At 32.7% G+C, this 21,742-nt stretch overlaps 1 protein-coding gene across 1 annotated transcript in view; it reads left to right on the plus strand.

The window, feature by feature from the left end:
• Hmx (H6 family homeobox) overlaps positions 1 to 21,742 on the plus strand; it is a 60,171-nt gene that overhangs the window by 25,168 nt on the left and 13,261 nt on the right. Inside the window, exon 2 of the mRNA XM_081734210.1 lies at positions 17,548 to 17,729. Coding sequence (XP_081590336.1) covers positions 17,548 to 17,729 — 182 coding nt within the window. The remainder of the gene's footprint in view (positions 1 to 17,547; positions 17,730 to 21,742) is intronic.

A 21,742-nucleotide genomic window follows, 5' to 3' on the forward strand; every position in this document is an offset into this window, starting at 1 on the left:
ATGTTACACTCGTGTTCACCATCAAGTTGATTGACGTTACTATCACGTTACTGTTATGCACAAAGTAGAGAGAGAGATCGGACATTTTTTATTGCACAACTCACTTTAAATCGGTAAACTGGATTCAAAACATTGTCGGGGCCGCGGTGGCTTAGTGGTAGAGCGTTTGTCTCTGGTGTATGGGGTCCCTAGTTCGATCCTAGCTCGCGCCAAATGAATTTTCTGGTGGACAAACACCGTGTTCGAGGGTTTTCTCGGGGGTTCACCGCTTTTCTCCCATTTTCTTCATTCCACTATTTCATTCGTTTCTCACCATCCCCGACTCCTTTAGCCTAGTCAGCCTAAACATGGGATAGAAAACTCAAAAATTTCATTTCATTTTTTCCAAAATATTGTCATTGATATTCAGCATTCCGAATATTTTCGTTTGAATGAGAACTTTAAAAAATTGATGTGTGATTAATTTTGTAGACATTTGAAGAGAAAACAAAACAAATCTTTTCTGTTAACATGATCATTCTGTCCGTTTTTCACACGGTATATGCATAAATTTCTTGAAAGAACATAAAACATACATTTTACAATGTAATCAAGAATAAGATATTTTATTTTAGCTAATAAAAAAAAGATAATTCATGTGCCATCTTAAATTACTTTCCTCTGGTGCAAGTGCATTCAGAAGAGAAGTTGCTTAAGGTCATTACTAAGATTTCTTTTCCATTTAGAAAAAAGAAAAACTGTAAAACAAAAGATGAAGATTTCTGGAAAAAACCATCAGACCTGTCTTATATCCGAACAAAAAAAAATATATTAATAATATCCTAACATTATACAAGTTTATTAATATGAATTTATATTCAAAATTATGCAATAAAGCTATATAAATGCAATAATATGCAATAAAGCTATACACACAATATATATATATATATATATATATATATATATATATATATATAAATGTGTGTGTATGTATGTGTACATGTGTGTGTGTGTGTGTGTGTGTGTGTACAAGAAGTAGGGAAAATTTGAGACGAGGTTGGTTTTAAAATTGAAATAGGAAATTGAAAATAATAATCATAATAATAAAGGAAGATGAAGTTGTTTGAGAAAGTAACTTTCTGTTTTCTCCTTTTATACTTTCATTTAATATTCAAAAGTATTGTATATTTCATCTAACTCTTTGTTTTAAATTACTTTCAAGTTCTTTCTTTTTTGTTTCTTCATGTTCCCTTCCGTTTCAGAACTTTCTCAAACAGTTTTTATAAGACGTTTGTTTGTAAGGAAAGATATTTTCCATATCAGAAGTAAATGAATTAGATATTTTTTCTTGTTAGAAAAATAAACTGATCCTTTCTTATCAATGAACTTAGATTAAAATTCTTCTAATATAACAACTAATTGACATTAGTAGAAGTTTACTTGATAATTTCTTCATATTGATAAGTTAGTATAAATTTAAACATAAAATTTAATTTTCAGTCTTCTGATTTTGATAATTTGAAGTAAGGTTGATATCAAGAATTTGATTTCTTATTACTACAGGAAGCCAAATTGTCTTTTATAGGAGAAATTTTATACAGCATATTTAAGTGAGTATTTAAATATGGATTTTTAATGCACTGTATCAATGGTGATGTTTCTCAACTTATATATACTAGCTCTCAAAGGTCAACGAGAATGCTCAAAATTTCACCAGATTCGTGCACAAAACCGTCAGAATCACACTAGAAAAATGGCGATACGAAAATATCATCTGTGCCCACTATTGCTACGAAAAATGCATAATTTTTAAAATCATTTTAGTCCACGTACTTCTAAAGGTATTTTAAGAAATTCAAAAGTATGTATAAGTAATGAGTAATTGGTGTTAAATTATCATCGAAGACCATATCTTCATTTTAGGAATGGAATAAGTTATACTTGTCATTGTATCTATTACATAAATTGGTCAATCAAAAATCAGAACACCATTTCCATATTTGTATTACCCTGCACTTAGTAATTCAAGATTGGGTCAGTTAACCAACCTTTTCTTTTCTTTTCCTTTCTTTTCTTTGTCTTTCTTTCTTTCTTTTTTGTGTGAAAAATCTTGCAGTTGTTCTTCCTGTTTCCATCATCAATGTATTCGGATAACATTAATATCCTGTATATATATAACCAAATATACCTTAAAAGGAGATATTACGTAACAAATAACAAGAGCTACATACTGAACGTAACGAAGGCACACACACATAAGCAAAACCTAATGAAGGAACAAAGACCATGTGACATTAACAGTTAGCATGTGCTTTAACAGTAATCTCTTCCTACTTCTCTTATATGCAAATCGCAAGGATCTTTAACGCATGGTCCTAGCAACCTAGACGGAGAAAAAGTGCACAGAAAGTTGTGTGGTCAAGATATCACTTGCTCTCAAAATGCATTGGAATAGTTCGCAATTTTTTCTAGATTTATCTCCCACATATTTACGATAAACTTTTACTGCTATACGCAATTCTATAATCATTAGATCTAGCGAGAAACCACTGACATTACTGCCTCACACTAAATACTGCAATTTTCCGCCAACCGAGTGCAGCAGGTGATTCACGATATTGCAAAGGTGTAGACACACCTAAAATTATGTTATAGATAACAATTTCAATATTCATACATTGCTAGTAATACTTCGAGGTGAGTTTGGTAAAACTATATCTGTAATAAGGAATGGGAAGACAGCCAGGATAGGTAATAATCAATCAAATTCGTTAAGAATATGCGAGACAAGGACAAGAAGGAATTGTTCTGACTCTGTAATGAATTAGACTGCGTTCAAAAAGTCATACCGCAGTGGATTATGTAGAGACTTGATGAGTAATTGGTGTTAAATTATCATCGAAGACCATATCTTCATTTTAGGAATGGAATAAGTTATACTTGTCATTGTATCTATTACATAAATTGGTCAATCAAAAATCAGAACACCATTTCCATATTTGTATTACCCTGCACTTAGTAATTCAAGATTGGGTCAGTTAACCAACCTTTTCTTTTCTTTTCCTTTCTTTTCTTTGTCTTTCTTTCTTTCTTTTTTGTGTGAAAAATCTTGCAGTTGTTCTTCCTGTTTCCATCATCAATGTATTCGGATAACATTAATATCCTGTATATATATAACCAAATATACCTTAAAAGGAGATATTACGTAACAAATAACAAGAGCTACATACTGAACGTAACGAAGGCACACACACATAAGCAAAACCTAATGAAGGAACAAAGACCATGTGACATTAACAGTTAGCATGTGCTTTAACAGTAATCTCTTCCTACTTCTCTTATATGCAAATCGCAAGGATCTTTAACGCATGGTCCTAGCAACCTAGACGGAGAAAAAGTGCACAGAAAGTTGTGTGGTCAAGATATCACTTGCTCTCAAAATGCATTGGAATAGTTCGCAATTTTTTCTAGATTTATCTCCCACATATTTACGATAAACTTTTACTGCTATACGCAATTCTATAATCATTAGATCTAGCGAGAAACCACTGACATTACTGCCTCACACTAAATACTGCAATTTCCCGCCAACCGAGTGCAGCAGGTGATTCACGATATTGCAAAGGTGTAGACACACCTAAAATTATGTTATAGATAACAATTTCAATATTCATACATTGCTAGTAATACTTCGAGGTGAGTTTGGTAAAACTATATCTGTAATAAGGAATGGGAAGACAGCCAGGATAGGTAATAATCAATCAAATTCGTTAAGAATATGCGAGACAAGGACAAGAAGGAATTGTTCTGACTCTGTAATGAATTAGACTGCGTTCAAAAAGTCATACCGCAGTGGATTATGTAGAGACTTACACAGAAACACTCCACTACAGTAAATGTTGAAATGTTGAAATGATGATTTATCTTAGCTTGAAGGCACAGCTCAATTCTCCTACACGTTTTTGCAAACATTGTAAGTAAAGAATGGTGATCGATAAATTGAATGTATTAGGCATCTATCCAGCAGCCAGCGGTTATTATGAGCTCATTAGGATAAAAAATACCACTCCATTATGTGCCTTCAAGGTTTTTTGGATACATTATAGAGGTTCAATGGACACGGAAGAATCATAAGCTACTAAAGTGTTCTAAAATATCGTTTTGGTGATAAATTCAATAAGTTAGCACCATTGTTTCCTTCATCCGTTTATGTTGATTCCCTCCTTTTATACAATAAACTATGGAAATAGGTGAATAGGGTGGAAGAAGAAAAGACAGAGCTGTTGGGAGTGTGGGAAGGGAGAATCAACATCCTATAGGAGTCTCTTAGTCACTGTTCCCTCTCTTGATCTGCTCCTTAGGCAAGTAATTAATCCCCCTTAGAAAACGTGTGCAGTTAGTTTCTTTCTAATGATCTCAAGTCTATTCGCTTTTGTTTGCTTCAGGAAAATGGATTTTTTTTGTTTTATTTTCAAGGATAATAATAAAAATCTTGTTGGAACCCGCAATATGTCAAACAGCGAAGAAAATGAAACATTTTCTTTATTTTTCTTTCATTTTTTTAACGAAAAATATTTAAGTGGAGAAAAAGAACAGAAATAAAGAGGCGCCAATTTCTAAGAAAATTGTAGCGAAAGAGAGCTAAGAGATATCTTTCTATACAAGGGAAAAAAATCAACGACTTCTTCATGCATTTCAATTAAAGTATAAATGTGGTATGTGGATGACGAACAGGGATATATTACTTATATTCTCATGTTGCTTGAATAGTAACTTGTATAAAATTATGCACAGTTCATTGTACTTGGTTCAAGCTACTTATAAGCTAAGTTTAAAATCTACATGTAGATATTACATATCTCGAAAACGCAGCTTGCAATGGATCAATCAATGATTATTTCATGGGATGGTCCAAAAGGATTTCCCCCGAAGCCACAAGTTTTCACTCACCTACCGCGATCACATATACTATCGTGCTCAATGGAGATTCCTAGTAATTTCTTAGTACTCCTTTTCACCCCTAATGTATTGAAATTCCCCGGTTTCCGGAGAAAATGTTCTGAAATCGTCACTGAACATAATTGATCAGGCATTTTATATTTTGACGATGTGTGGTCAGTAGTCGGTACACACTTTTATTTCCGTTATATTAATTATGGTTTCCTAACTAGGATTCAATGTCCTTTAATTCGTAGCTTCCTAATTCTTCACGATGTTGAGTCAACATCAACTACAGCACTATCATGATTATTATAAAATGTGATAATGTCCGAATAAAGCATTCTTTTTTATTCAGTGCGTACATAACCGGAGCAGTGTAACGACACACTTTTTTTTTTAAATTATTTTAAATGTTAATCACTTTTAAACCCTTTTAAACGCAGTTATTATCTTCGAATTCGTTAGTTTAATAGAATTTAACATCCTTTTTTAGTTCACTTCCAGAGCTGCAGATTCCTAGTTCGATCCCAAGTAATGTGAGTGTGTGCTCCAGAGTATCGTGTCAGTGGGTTTTGTCACCAATTCTTTCATAATTATTTACCTACAAAGTTATTTCCAGTAGTTTTTCTAGATTTGGTATTTTCAGTTACTTTCAAGCATTTTCTGATTCATATGTGATCAGTGTTTTTATTTCTTTGATTATACAGTATATAATGAAAAAAATACATTACATAGACAGCAGTATTGAGATTAACATATGATGTTCATTGGACAACACGCTCTGAACCAGAGAGATTGATCTCAGAATGGAGAAATGTTTCGTGCGTCATCTACTCACTATTTTACTTCCATAAAGACTTGACTCAGTGCTACCAATTATTGTCAGTGCCGAGAAAAGTTACGTGTAAGTTGGGTTGCATCTGTCTAGGCGTTCTTACAACCGCAAATGACCTGGACCCCAAGTAATGGAATTAGAGCGCTTAGGGGGGGGGGATACTTTTGTGGCTGGCTGTACATCGAAAAAGGCTGGCTGTACACGACTATTCTGCAGAGTCGTCCAAACACATTGGGAAAAATTAAGGAAGGATGAATCTTTACCTCGATTATTTCGAGTGTGTTTGGACAACTTTGGGGAATAGTAAAGTCTGGCCTTTTATGATATACGGTAAATCGTAGATAACATCACCAATATGTCGCAAAACACAGAAGTTGGCATTACACATTAGTCAAATTATTAATATGACGGTAATCAGGCGTGAAAAAGTCTCTGAATACAAATGTTCATTTTAAGCTTATTTCCTTAAGTAAGAAGTTAATATCACTAGGCTAGTACATTCAATAGCTGTAACACTAATTAAGCATTATCAATTAACTTTAGAGCTTTAGGAGGTCTGAAGTTCTTAGTCACAGAACCAAACGCCGTTGGCTGTTATCTTGTATCTCTATTCAATCAAGGTTATTAGTGTGACGTGAGATCCATCTGTATAATATTCTCCCTCCTTATTGGCTTGCTCGATAGTTTTTCCTTCTATTGGGTGATTTATTGACTGGTTAGGCGTTTAATGGAAATGTAAGCACCAAGGATACTTGGCTCCATCACAAAGAGGCCAATGATCGACATAGAAGGACTGCCATTAAAAATGATCAAAATTATGACTTCTAAACTGTTTAGAAGAAATAAAAAATAAAAAATAATACAACATAATAATAAACTGTACTAAAGTATAGTAAAGAGGTTCATAAATCCATATCCTTTTAATATAGGCAACCAACATTTCTACGCTACTGTGCGGGTTTACTTTAAAAACATAAATCTCTTTTACTTTAAAAACATAAATGTAGGTAATTTGTATGCATACATTGCTTTGTCGAAAGGATTGAATGCTATTTTAAAATTTCAAGTTACGAAATAGTCAGCAATAATAAAGAAGCAATAATGGTCATAACAATGATAACAAATACCTTTTTCAACATTAAATATGTACAGAAAAGTAACACAGTATTAAACTTAAAATTGTAGATTCATAGTAATGTGAAATACAAATGTACATTTTCCCTGTCCTGCAATTTGATTGTTATAGAATTAATAACTTTGTTTTGATTTCCTCGCGGCCCACTGGCGGCACACCAGTGTGCAGCAGCACCCCAGTTGGGAAACGCTGGTCTATGTGGACAATTTTAAGGGTTCAGAGTCCCTTTACAATATCCACGCTACATGAGACATGAACCTATAGTTTAAATTGAAATCCTAACTACTGTAATAGTTCATATTTCAAGGCTTTCCCACTAAGAATTGAACCTAGAACCCTTGTGCCAAAGGCGCGCGCGCATACTAGCAACGAGACCTGCAAGTAGTATCCTAGGTATTCAGAATGACATTCGACTATGTAAGCCTATACTGAAATTTTGCCTGCTCTGTAATGATTTCGATTCAGCCTTTTGTTCACCTAATTTTCAAAAGTAATGTTATTTATTTAGGTTAATTACATTAATTGTTCTGTTAAATCTCAAAAAATCAATATTATAATCTCCACCTATAAACTTCAAAATGTAATACTAACAATAACAATAATAATAATAAAGCACTAATATCTTCTATAATAATAATATATTAATCTATTGTTTCAATTAGATTGCTTGAAAAGGTTATCCGGACGTTTCCATTACAATTTGCTAGATCAGGAGTTTCATGAATGTTACCATTTTTGTTATGTATTTTTCCTCACTGTATGTGCGTTTACATTGGTTTGCTGCGAAGCCTTTGTTATCAGGGCGAACCACAGCCATTGACTCGTCACCTCCAATGAATACATCAATTGAAGCACTGAATTCAGCCTTATGATAGCTTCCAATCAAACGTAAAAGAACTGGACATTCATCATCTATTGTAGTATACAGAACTGATACATGTAATGGTACTGCTTCCTCAATTTTATGCTGAATGTATGTATATGTTCACATAACATCCTTTTTTTAAAAACTGACTCGTGTATTCAAATGGTAAAGTATTTTTTTATGTATGTGTGCATGAATTTTTTTAGAAACGTGTTGTATTACATGCGATTTATTTTTGTTTTGCGTGCCTGGAAACTTTCCACGTTTATGATAGATTAAACATTGGCAGTTTTGTTCGAAATGTTTCAATATTCTAAGTATATAATGTAAAAAATGTGCTCTTGAAGAGAATCAACGATGAATAATCAATTGTAAACCTAAAACATTGTGCTACACGAGAGTCACCCACCTATTAAGACCAGTGTTGTCCAAAAGACGAAAAAAATTGTCGAGTCTCGTGGACAGCAGTAGTTCACTTAAATCTTAGATCTCAAATACTGTTTTAGTATTACATAAGTCTTAGTAGAAAAACCATCAATTGATGAACTACTTGTAAGAGCACAATGATGAGCAGTTATCAAGGTTTAAAGATATGCAAGGTATTATAAAATATGCTCCAATAATAAATATGGTTTCAAAGTTGTTTTATAAGACCTTTCGTGCATGTCTCACGATGTGGAAGAATTCTAACAATTTCTAGATGAAATGAGCAGAATGCCCGTTCTTCTCATGGGGAGAATACATTTCATTTTGGACATAAAGGATACCAAAACTATCACCAATCAACTTAGGAACCCCCAAAACTATGAATTCGACACTAATGTCGGTCATTTTCAATTATTTTTTCATGTCACCATTCTCCCGAAGGAGTAGAAATATTAATGGCGGCTGATGCTGCATTTAAACGTCATTGGAATTGTCAGAGTTCTTCTCAGTGATCCCGAAAACTATGGAGTCGACACTAATAACAGTCATTTTCAATCATTTATATATATATATATATATATATATATATATATATATATATATATATATATATATATATATATATATTCCCCCTAACCCTACCCTAAGTTGTACCGTCAAAGTGAAATGATAAAAACCATCCCAGGCTCGAATCTCATTTATGTTGAAAATTTGATCAAGATTAGTCAGGTGGTTAAAGGGTTATTAAGTCACAAACATAGTCACTTTCAATTTTATTTGTAGAAAAATTTAAAAAAAAATCAGAACAAATTTTGTAGTGTACATAAATTTACAAAAAACAGACGAGAAAAACTTTCTGAAAATCGAGACGAGACGAGAGTAGTACAAAAATTTTATGAGACAAGACGAGACAAGCTTATTTCTCGTCTCGTCTAGTCTCGTGAGCAACACTAATTAAGATAAACCTCACACCGAACATACTCTCATGAAGTTTTTTTTATTATGACATTAACAATACAACAGTACATTCTATAGCTAATTGACATACAGATCAAAATTAACCCTTAAACTTTAACTTTCTTTTAACTATAGACAATGTAATGCAAAGATCATACATAAATCGATGCACAAGATCGAGTTGAACACAATGACACTATTCAGAATAAATTCTCATGCGTAGTTTTCAAGAAAATCACGAAAAACGAATGTTTGTAACTCTAAAACGTATGTCGTTCGTTGCTACAGTATATGTGAAAAAATACTCAGTTATTTGAATTCCCCTAACAGTGACAAGTATACTCTTAACAGTGACGCATATATTCCTATCAATGACACACCTACATCTAACGGTGACACACCTACACCTAACGGTGACACACCTACACCTAACGGTGACATATCTACTCCTAACATGACATGGATATTACTTGAAGATATTTATATAGCTATATAGGGAGATACTCCGGCTCAATGATAGAGCGCTTACCTCTGGTGCGTGTGGTCCCTGGTTTTGATCCCGGCCAAGTAAATTTGTGTGGACAACATCCTGCCTGTGGGTTTTCTCGGAACACTCCCGTTTCCTCTCATTTTCGCATCCCCTTATAATTCATCTGCTTTAACCATCGTCTCCGTTAGGGAAATGGCTTAATTGTGAGACGTTAAACTGAAAGACTTCATTATTTCAATTTTTACAATATATATATTATATTTAGCCAACATTTAATTTATGAATAAATCTACCAAAATAGTATATAGCCTATATATCAATAACTTTGAGTGGCCACAGAATTTAAATCCTGAAATACATGAAAATCAATTTAAAGTCGTTTGACATCGTTTATGTTCTACGAAAGAGTCTTAATTAACTATTTAAAAAGAAAAAGTGGACGGGAGAAAGGAATGCCTTTTAATCTTGTCAATTTGCTTAAAAGGCAAAGAAAATTATATTAATTAAGGAAATGATCATGTAGAAGATAGGCTTAGATCGAGTGAAAAGAGCTTTTTTTTTTTTTACAGAGTTCAAAGGATTAACTTAACGATTAGAAGAAATCAGAAAAAAGATAAGAAATAATTAATGTTAAAAAGAAAATTGGAAAGTGTCAAAGAAGATAAGTTCTTATGTATATTCTCTTAATTTCTATCTTGTCCAATTAGTCTCATATTATGTGCTTGAAAGTAAATCAAGATTCAACAGGAAAGAAAAGAAGTTAAATTTAATGTGAAATGAAAACAAAAATTTATTTTTAACGTTTAGTCCATTATTGATTAATGCTTACACTTTATGTAATTCCTTTAAGAACCTGTAATTTCAGGATCAGGTTACGTTTATTGTCGTATGCATTTACTTGTGGTGAATTGAAAATCTTTCGTGCAAACTAGAACTGTACTATAATCTTTAAAATTTTAACACAGATCTCACCCATCTTTATGCTGTTCATAATTTTCAATCTTTTCCCCCTCACTTTTTTACCTTTTACTAGATATTTTATTTTATCTCTAATAGGACAATTTATTTTCGAATAATGTCCTGACTAGTTTCTTTCTCATCCTTTTAATTTTTTGCACTATTGTTTTTTCCCCTTCAACTTTGGCTATCATTTCCTTTTCTAGGGTTTCGGTTTTCATCCAGTTCCTCAACATTTTCTTCAAATTATCTCTATACCATAATTTTGAAAATAACTATATTAATTTCATCTACTAAATAATTGAAGCCATTACTACAAAAATAGCATATCAAAGATTAAGCATTTTTAAGAAAATATTTTCCTCCAATTCGTTAACACTTTAATGTGTGCCAAACCCCAAATTTTAAAGACGTATTATGAATGCAAATAATCACACCATATACAGCCCGTGAGAAAATTAACTTCATTATGTAGCTCATATGTTTAGAATTGCTCACTTGTTTTGCACAGTTTCCATGATTAGCAGGATAAATACTGTCTATCACAGAACAGAATGAATAGTTTATTTAAAAATTATCGCCGTAGTAGTTATTATTCTTATAATGAGCTATCTATAAGTATGTTTTAAAGCATTTTAAGGAAAATATACGTAAGCAATGTATTTTAATAAGTAATAACTCACAGACGAGTACTGAGAGTACTGTAATAATATCTTACTGCAATTGCAGATATTCACATTCACTATAGTATCACATTCAGGAATCCTGCATTAGTCTGTCGTACTATACTTTCTGTATAGTGGCGAGGATAGAATGCAATATCATTGTATCAAAATTGGTATACTATAGCTGTAAATCGTAATGACATGTTTGATTTGGTCTGAGTTGAGTTTAGCGTTCCTTTCAGCAGTGATACTATATGAGATATGAACCTAGATTAACGTGGATTCCGAACTGCATGAGCTCCCTCCGGGAATCGAGCTCAGCCTCCCACACCAAAGGTGCGTATGCTAGCCATATAGCCATGAAGGAGCTTTAAAATGAAATAAAATACTATCACATTGTATTACAAAAATCCAATAACTAATACTATTCATAACGAGCACAGTATACTGTGCACATTAGTACTACATTTTGAAATTAGGCTAGTGTAAACTAGTATAAATTACTATAACAGGATATATATATATATATATATATATATATATATATATATATATATATATATGTGTGTGTGTGTGTGTGTGTGTGTGTGTGCTGTTCATAATTTTCAATCCTCTTATAGCATTATATATCCTGTTATATATATATATATATATATATATATATATATATATATATATATATATAGGATTATTCATTCCAGGATTATCTGCGAGCTGTCAGCAGCAGTATTTTCAAATTTTAGTGCATAATGAGCGCAGAAGTGTAGCAGTAAATATTACTACCAGAGAGTAGTTGTGATGAAACATATCGTTCGCTGGTGCATCACGAGCTGTCTGTATGTGTCTTGGAATTTGATAATGTTAGTCTGTTGGTGACAGTGCAGCGTTGATTTCGTAACATATTGATGTTCACAAGTTGAGGTTATGCGACATTCGGAATATAAACACAAGAACTAACTCAGTTTCGTGTTCAAATGCTCAGGCTAATGTGTTGGAATTAAAACTGTAACAAAACTCTAGTGTATACCGAATTGTTTACAGTTCAAAGTAAATCATTAGATCAACACTAGCTAAAGTTCAAAGAGCTTTTAGTTTGGTTTTCAGAGCTTTTCTATTGAGTTTCTTTGACTAGAAACCCAATGACTTTGTGGACTATAGTCAAATTAAGAGATTGCGAACTGGTTTTTATAGACAATGAATGTGGTGACCAACATCATCCACCTAAAAGATATTTAATTGATCAGAACCCTTCGTGGTTTCCAACAGCAAATATTTTATAATATACTCTAATATACTACCAACTGCCTAAGTTTGCCTATGAAAAATTCAATATTTAAATATTACAGAATTAAAATGTTAGCAATAGTGAAGTTAGTTGTACACTAAATCTTATAGACCCTAATGATTTTCCATAAGAAAAATGTTAAATGACGTTTTATTAAATAGAAATGAATTAACAAATGAAAACTGATGCACACGTGTTGTGGCGGCCATGTTGAGTAAGGCAGATTCCCTTGCGACCATTCAGGAGCATCTTTCGTTTCATTCCATTTTCTATTCTTTCATCTTTCTCTCTTTCTTTTCTCTTTCTCTTTTTTGTTTGAAAAATAAACAACCGGAAGGGACAGGAATCTAGTTTCTTTATAACCCAATAGCAAACAAGAAGAGGAGGGGTTTTGTTAGAGAGACTCGGTATAAGGGGGAGGTAGAAGAAGTAAATGCATCAGAACCTAAACTGCTCTTTTTCCTTTTCTTTTCAACTTAGAGCTGTTCTTCATTTAGATACTTTTCTAAGAGTTTTGATAGGCTCGTTGAAATATTAATGCGCATTCAACTGTCTCGATGGGTAAAAGGCAATTATGTATGCGCCTCCTGTACTTATCCTCTTGTTCGCTTAAGTGTTCATCTAAATTTCATGCGGAGTTGTTTCCTATGAAACAGCCTATCCCCCGTCGTTCCTCAGAGCTGCTTCCAAACTAGTAGCGATCAATGGAGGAAGCTACAAGAAGATGCCTTCGACAAAAGGGAACCAAAGGGTGAGAGAAAAGTACGACTGAAAAGCAACGGGGATTTTCCAGGAGGAAAGGGAATCTAAAAAGTGAAGTAGAGGGGAGAGGAGTTGAACATTCCATCTTAAATGCAGCGCTGTGGACGATTTTGGTCCATATATGAACTAAATTACTGTAGGAGGAATGTATTATGTATGTTTTATTGTGTTTGTTTTTTTGGTTAGTTGTTAGGATCAAATTTTCTAACTTACATTTCACACTTCCATAAGCTGTGTTAGATGTGGATAAGCTGAGTGTAATACGTCGAATTACAGATTGTAAATTGTAAATACACGTCTCACATGGTCCCGATGTTTAAAGAAAAGTTTTATTTATTTATTTTAAGAAGAAGACAAACTATTTCTACTTTCACCTGCGTTTATTATATACTACTTTAACATCCAGATCATAAACTCGGTACATTCATTTCATATTGTCTATACTACAATAGTATGTTTCACTACCTACAAAAAAGCATAACATGGCTATTAGCTTTTCATATGAACTCACATCAACTGAAAATCACGTTTATTAAAACATTTCACAATAAGGTCAAATATAATGAGGATAAATTTACAATAATTCCTTTAACTTATTGCATAAGCAGTCGAAAAAAAACTATAGTATTATAGCATAATCATTGTATTTAAAAACTAATGTGTAAACATCTCCTAAGTAATTACCGTAAACTCCTAATCACGACATTTTTTCTTAATTATGAAATATAATTATGAATTATATTTTTAGCTCCATATTTAGACAGTCGCAGGCAGTCTGTTATTTAGGCTATAGAAAGTTGTTTTCTAAGGAATCAACCTGGAGTACCTTAGGGATCGAATCTAGGACCAGTGCTTTTTTAATGTTATTCATCACTGATATCGAAATATGTTAAAGTATCTAAATATTGACAAATTGCTGATAAATTTTATGAGCAAAAATGGTATTGATTTGAGAAACACACACCCACAAAAAAAGTGGTTTAGACGAAACAACTTGCATATAACTTGCTCCTTTCGCATGGTAGCGAAAAATGAATACTTCTATCGCTAGAAGGACTTCATTGATCTGAGTAAAAATGGTGACAGATCTTGGGATTATCTTTCAATAGTCATCTAATTTGTAGTATTAATTTTGTCAACGACAAATAAGCCTGACAGAACTTTACGCTATATTGTAAGGATTAAGAAAGATTTTAAAAATAAAGTTTTACTTAAAACAATTTTATTTTAGTTCAAAATTAATATAAGAGCTCACGCATGACAATATAGTCAGTATACGTACGTTAGGTACGGAAAACCTGGGTCGCTTCCGATGGGAGCTCATATGAATCGAATTTCATGTTAAATTTAGGTCCATGTCTCGTGTAGCTTTGACACTGAGAAGATACGTTAAAATTCAAATTAAACAGTCTCAAATCCACACAAGATATTACTCAACTTCTCAATAAAATGAGAATTTAAAGCTATCCTTTTTGACACAGAGAAGATTTTGAATGAACTTCTATTCTTACTCAGCATATCTAAATTAACTCTGTTGTTCGGTAAAGAAAGTTAATTTCTAAAATGCGTCATTCAAAATCGTGGGACCGAAACAATACTGTGTTTTCTTGAAAGTAACATAAATTAAATATCCTAATGAAGTCTCTATATGGTGAATATGTCGTTCCTATAAGATTCATATCATTTAATCATCAATATCTTGTTTCTACTCTATATAATAATATTATTACTTTAATCAAATTAAGGAAAAATGCCAAATACTGGAATTTTTGGAGTCACTCCAAACATTCTGTATGATGCATGATATAGCATGTTCGATTTGTAATACAAATCTCAATGTTGAGCAATTAAAGAAGTTTTGTAGTCACTATTTATCAAGGACACAGTTTTCATCATTCATCGTTGTTGAATATCCGTGCACAAAACTTCCAAACACTAATGTTTCAATTTCCGAGCAATATGAGACAAATGCAACGTCAAGTAAATATCTAAGAGCTGCGCTCGCTAAGTGTAATACTTGGGGCCCGGATTTATATGGATTAAACAACCTGAAAAATATGCAGTAAAAAGTTGGAAAACATTGCATTTAAGGAACAGCGTTTTTTTTTTTATTATTAGATTCACTTGTTTACAACGTTTTCTGTGTGTAGAATGAATTTCGACACAACACTACTAGGAGTTTCTCAAAGTTTTCTGGTGTGAAACCTCGTATATTATCTGTTAAAATAAGTTTATAGGCCGAAAATGATGAGTGAACGTCAACCGACGTGATTGGGCATTATTATTTTAATGACACGAAAGGTTTGAAATATTCATCTGGCAAAGATTTAATGATCCATGTAGTTATGTAGATACTGGTTGATTGATTGATTCAATCTTTCCTAATCCTGGATTTAAGCTAACACCTAAGCAATTTACCTAACTTTTTTTACATCACTAATCCCTCATGTACATCTAACGCTCAGTCTGTATATAGTGGTGATCAGGAGATGAGGAGCTGTGACTATGTATACTGGATTCTTTTGTTGAAAATTATGCTGGAAAAGAGTATTCCTGGTCAGAGGATAGGAAATATACTTTTTAAAATTGAAGTCTAATACACACGAAACTATCGACTTAGGTCTTTTAAAATATGTAAAAAAAAAAAAAAAAAAAAAAAAAAATACTCCTAACTTCAAATGTATGCAGAGATGTGCAAACACACTTGGAATATTCACTAACCTAAATATACATTCACATATTCACATATCCACATATACATTTGTAAGTAATCCGAGTTCTAATAAACATAATAAAATCACATTTGCTAAAGATAGAAATGCTACGAACTTTGTGAGTTAACATAACAAAATTGTTGAATTCTTCAACATATGAAAATAATGAAGATGAGGTTGGTGATTTCAGGATTCGTTGACGAAATCTGTTCATAGGAATTAACTTATAATCAAGTGAACACTGTAAGACTACTGAATACCGAATTCTGGCTACATTTATTACCAGTAGAAACATCGTACAGGTCATATACTTTAGTGACAGCAATTCTAATTTGTTACAGTAAGTCATCTTATCTTAATACCATGATACAGCTTAACATGAATTCTAACTTCCATAATTACAAATGCATACTAACTCTCGTAGTTACGAGTACATAAAATTAGGAATGTAAGAAGAGTATCGGTATACGGCGTGTATACTCATCTTTATATATATATAGCTTAGCGTATTTTTACCTTAAATTTACTGAGGAATAATCGTAAATGTAGAGGGATAAATGCTACATTTCGGAAAACGGCCCAGCGTGTACCTAGCAAAAGATCTAGGATTACATCATTGCATAAAATAATATGTGAATAACATTTCATCTTATTTTAATTATCCTACCAAGTGGTGCTGCACAAGCCGTTATTGGCCAATCAACCTCAACCGCTATTTATATAAAATCGGATCTCTTAGTAATAACTGAAGCATTCCACCAATTAATGGTGTATGTATGATCTTTTGGAAAGTGCTAAGTTATCAGCAGAATCAAGTGCTTTACGGAACACGACTGACATAGTGAAATTCACATTTTTTTCATTGCCTAACTAATGGTATTACTATGTTGGCAAACTGGTTACTGAGCGGAAAATGCTGTAGTTCAGGAGCATACTGCATGCTTTCTTCATTTTTCTGGAATTTACAGAAATGTGTCATATACCGTTATTCAATGGGATTCCTCAGTTATTAAACGTATTGACTCAGAACGAATGTATGTTTTGTATTATTGACCTATTGTTTCCTCTCCTGTATTATTTCTATTTACAATAATAATCTCTTTCTCTTGTCTTCTAATACACTGTTCTCTTCAACCACCAGATAGCTTTATTACAAAAAAAAAAAAAAAATATTACATTTGGTCCATGGAGCGTTATCTTTCGAACTACTTATGACAAAGTTAAACATTCTTCCAGCTCAGCACAACACACGTAATACCACAGAAAACTTGATTAATTGTCTACCCGTTCACTGGACCCTCGCAGCATGTTACCTCCATAGCCGCAGCTTGTCTGTCATACTACATGTTTACGAAAAAAAAAGGCATATTACATGTCTTAATATCACACTTTAGAGAAATTCCTTAATGTGACTGGCTCTGGTGTCAATTCTCTTACAATGTAATTTGTATATGGTAACTTTACAATTTTATAGGTATACTGTATGTAGCTATATTAATAATAATATAATTTTATTTATGTGTTTGTTTCTAGGCTTGGTTTAATGACTCACTTCGGAGCCCTGGCAGCTGGACGAAGCCCATTCGTAGCCGTTTATCCTGACAAACCTAGTCCTTGGTATTCCACGTGGGCTGCAAGAATTCACCCGCACACAACCCTCACTACGACCACCGACTCTGCGACCGCCACACGACTCGATAGGCCTAGTCCCACCGGTAAGTAATCATCAGCCATGCGTAATTAACGATTCTTATATTTTAAAATTAGTTCTACGTTATTATCACATATAAAAGCCACATGTCCTTCGTAAAATACGTATTACTGGTAATATAGGAGATGAAACTTAGACATACGAACGAATATAAGTAAAAAAGAAAAAAACACTTGCACTACTAGTGTACTAAGATACCTCGTACAGAGATATCGAGTAACTTGGTATTGCAAAGAACTATTTAAATAGAGTATTTATAAGGGAATGGATTAAGACGATAAAAGAGTGTCAAATTATTATTAGTGACATGTTTTTAAAAGGCTGTAATTTTGAAACGAATGGTTGTAAGCAAAGTAACTAAAGAAGAAAAATTACGTCAATACAATCAATTTATGTTTTACAGATCCTTATGGACTTAATGGAAACACCTAAAAAATTGTATCATACCAGATCATCATTGCGTTGGACAATCTTTCGCCTCAGAATAACTCTGATGTGATATGGGAAGCAGTCATAGCGATCATGAATGGTAACAAGTGGAATATTATACCAGTCTGCGAGCTTTAAATCAGTTCTTTAAGATAAGATGGAGGCGGAAATCTTTCTTAGATTCGTTTTTGTTGTTGTTGTTGTTGTTGTTTTCGAAACAGACCACAAATGTTCAATTATGTTCTAGTCCGGGAATGGGGCGGGCCAGAAAAGTTCAACTTAATCTTGATGTTCCTCAAACCATGTCGTAACAGTTCCAGCTGTGTGAATAGGCGCATTATCTCCTCGAAATAGGCATTATTACCAGGAAATAACACCTGGACCATAGAATGCACATTACTAAATTGGTGACATAATCACAGGCAGTGAGGCGACGGGTAAGCGTCAGCACAAGGCCTACTGGGAACCAGGATATTGTGAACCACCGCATCACAGCAGCCGCCATGTTTCTCTGTTGGGTGAAGTCTGTGGATTATACGATTCTTTGGATGTCCGCCAAACACAAGCACGGTCCATAATTTAAATAAGTTGAATAATGGCATTCGACTATATCACATGTCTCCAGCCATCAGCGGTCCATGTTGCACATTCGTGGCGCCATTGGCGTCTTGCTAAAGCATGATGGTCCCTTATCAGCCGTTTCGCCCATGCAACTTCATGTTCTTGTCATGTAACAACTCGCGTCGGATAATGATAATCGACACAGGTTGCGGAAGGTGCTGTTTGAATTCCTCCGTCACTTATAGCTCAGTCGTACAATAGTTCTGAATGACAACCCTCTTTAATGCTCAGGCGAACCTGTTACTGAGGGTTTTCTTCCAACCAGTGCCCCTCTTCGCCGATATGGTTTTACCGTGCGTTTTGATTTATGAATATTCATAAACCTGATACATATTTTCAATTTATAAAGAATTACTAATAATTGTCAATCAAGGATAAACTGCGTTAGTCCCTTACCTAAATTAGTGTTCAACTTTTTATTCGTTATTATGACATTTAACTATGACATTTAGTGAACTATCTTTTCTACCCAGTAAAATAAAATTAACTATCTATTTAAAAAGAACTATTACTGTTACTCATACAACAAGTTATTTCCAAAATTGAAATAACGTTAATAATAATAACAATCAATTACATATTTTGAATATTAGAAAATGTACTTAAAAACTAAAGTTTGAGTGTCCATTTTCAATATTGTGCACCTTCTCTAGTATCCTTAGCTGCTATTCGTTCTACAAATACAACTAATTTTCCACTGACTTTTAATTAATTGCTTTGCCATTATACCATAGATTTAATTTGAAATTATACTTTATTAAATTAAAATATACACATACATGCACATGGATAGCACATTAACACACTTCTAATTTCTAAAAGAAATGTATTTTAAAACGTTTCGTTTTCATGTGATAAAAATTCAGCTATTTATCACAGCGTGCAAAATGGTGTAAGAAAGTATTTATTTAAAACATTGCAGTACTTGAATACCGGTATCACTTTGGTTTCCTTTATAGTCTGAATACATACTTTCGGGACTTATTAAAAGGAATAGCTTAAAGGCCCATTTGTAAGTTATGTTTTAAAATTTAAGAATGAGCACATTTTAGTGAAATTGATTTATACTTCTTTTGTATATAAAGTTATATTACATTAGTAATTAAATATCTTGTGATACTATTACTACCACTAATAATAATAATAATATAAACAAAGATTAATATATTGTTAATGAGAGGGAGATCATCCCCTTAATTGGCTTCAACATCTAAACTGAAGACCGCATATTCAACATCTTTACTCTCAACTTATTGTTTCATTCTGAAAGAATGCTGTTTTAAAATCTTACATTAAGTTTATAACACTAATATGGTTTGTTTTGGAGTTCTAGAAGTCATTCCAGAGCCAAACTGTTTAAAATAAAATACAGTCCCTCTCAACAACTTCGACTGCCTATACAATATTCAGCTTCTTTTAATTTCCTACATATATAAAAAAATCTTAAAATATAACCTTTTCTAATTAAAAAGAGAGAAAGAAAAAATTAAAAGCAGTTTGAAGAATCCAAGCATGAAATATATAGCATACAAATTATAGGGGAGAAAAATGTTCACTTACCACAGATGAGCAGTGTATTTCCAAAGTCCATTACCCTTCAAAGCAGTTTCTTGTTCCGCGGAAATAAACCATTCAGTGTGCATGTGTATGTTAGCCTAGAGCTGAAGTGTGTGTATATGTATACATAGCATATGTCGATATTGAGAATGGAGTTGAAACGTTTTAATTTGGAGTCAGTGCTTAGTAAATACTGTATGTTGAATGTTGAACAACCGGAAAATGCCACTTCCACTAATAGGACGTTAAAAAAAATTATGAAGGAAAAAACAGAAATGATAGATCACTCTAATATTAAACTGTATTCTAAATACCGTAAAAAGAAAAAAGAAAATAAATATACACTCACCCACAACTAAAACATAAAGCAAATGATATCTGCATGAGTGACTTTAACCATTTCTCTTCTTAACAAAAATAAAAAAAAAGGTTTTTATTCTGTTGAATGAGAAACAGTAATGATCCATATATGAATTAGAGTTAATTTAGAAACTGTCTAGAAAATCACCAATTTAATTTTCAAATTGCAATATGAGCAATTTTTGTAAATAGGCTGTGACGTTTATTTGTAAGGTCTCTGAATATTTATAAGAAAAACTTCAGTTGATTTTTAATGATTAAAATAAAATATAAAATCCACATTTGTTCAGGCTCACATGTTATGCACTTTGTACATTCATTAATTCATATATATATATATATATATATATATATATATATATATATATCCCCTCCATATCACCTTCCTTATACTCGTAATATGTACATAAAATGCTTTATTTTGATGTTGATTATATCTACTGGTTCGAACGTAAGACACTAATGTGATTGCAAACTGTTGTGTGTAATTAAGTGATCTGAAAGATTAAACTAATGAACAGAAAGCATGTCGCGTTAATCGAGTGTTTGAACCTAGCCTGTTTCGTCATCATTTCAAAATTAGTTACATAGGTTTGTGATCAAAAAACAGCATGTGAGTTTTCCTCTGATTCGTATAAATTTGTTCATGCTGAGCACGGAAAAAATACTCAAAAAATTTCACCACGTCAGGATTTCTTGCAAAGCTAAGAAGTAGCTTCTGCATCTGCCATCGGACAAACAATCTTGTAAGCTATTAATAAATTCCTGTACATTTCTGTAATCAACAATAAATTCTACATAACATATTTCGACTCTTATTCCATCTTGTAAAATTTTCATAACAGTACGTGAACTTCAACTCCTTCGTACACACAATGCGATATATATAAACATTTCTTCTACGAAGTAACTCCTCCCAAATATATTTTTATAATAGATCAATATCAAATTCTATTGCAAAATCTTTCATAGCTACCTACAAGGTGTTATATTAAAGTCACGGATGTAATCCACTTCAACTACAAGTGTTTTAATGCTATCAAATCATGA

The sequence above is a fragment of the Thermobia domestica genome, chromosome 12 (assembly GCF_964235325.1).
Source record: "Thermobia domestica chromosome 12, izTheDome1.hap1.1, whole genome shotgun sequence".
NCBI classification, from domain to species: Eukaryota; Metazoa; Arthropoda; class Insecta; order Zygentoma; family Lepismatidae; genus Thermobia; species Thermobia domestica.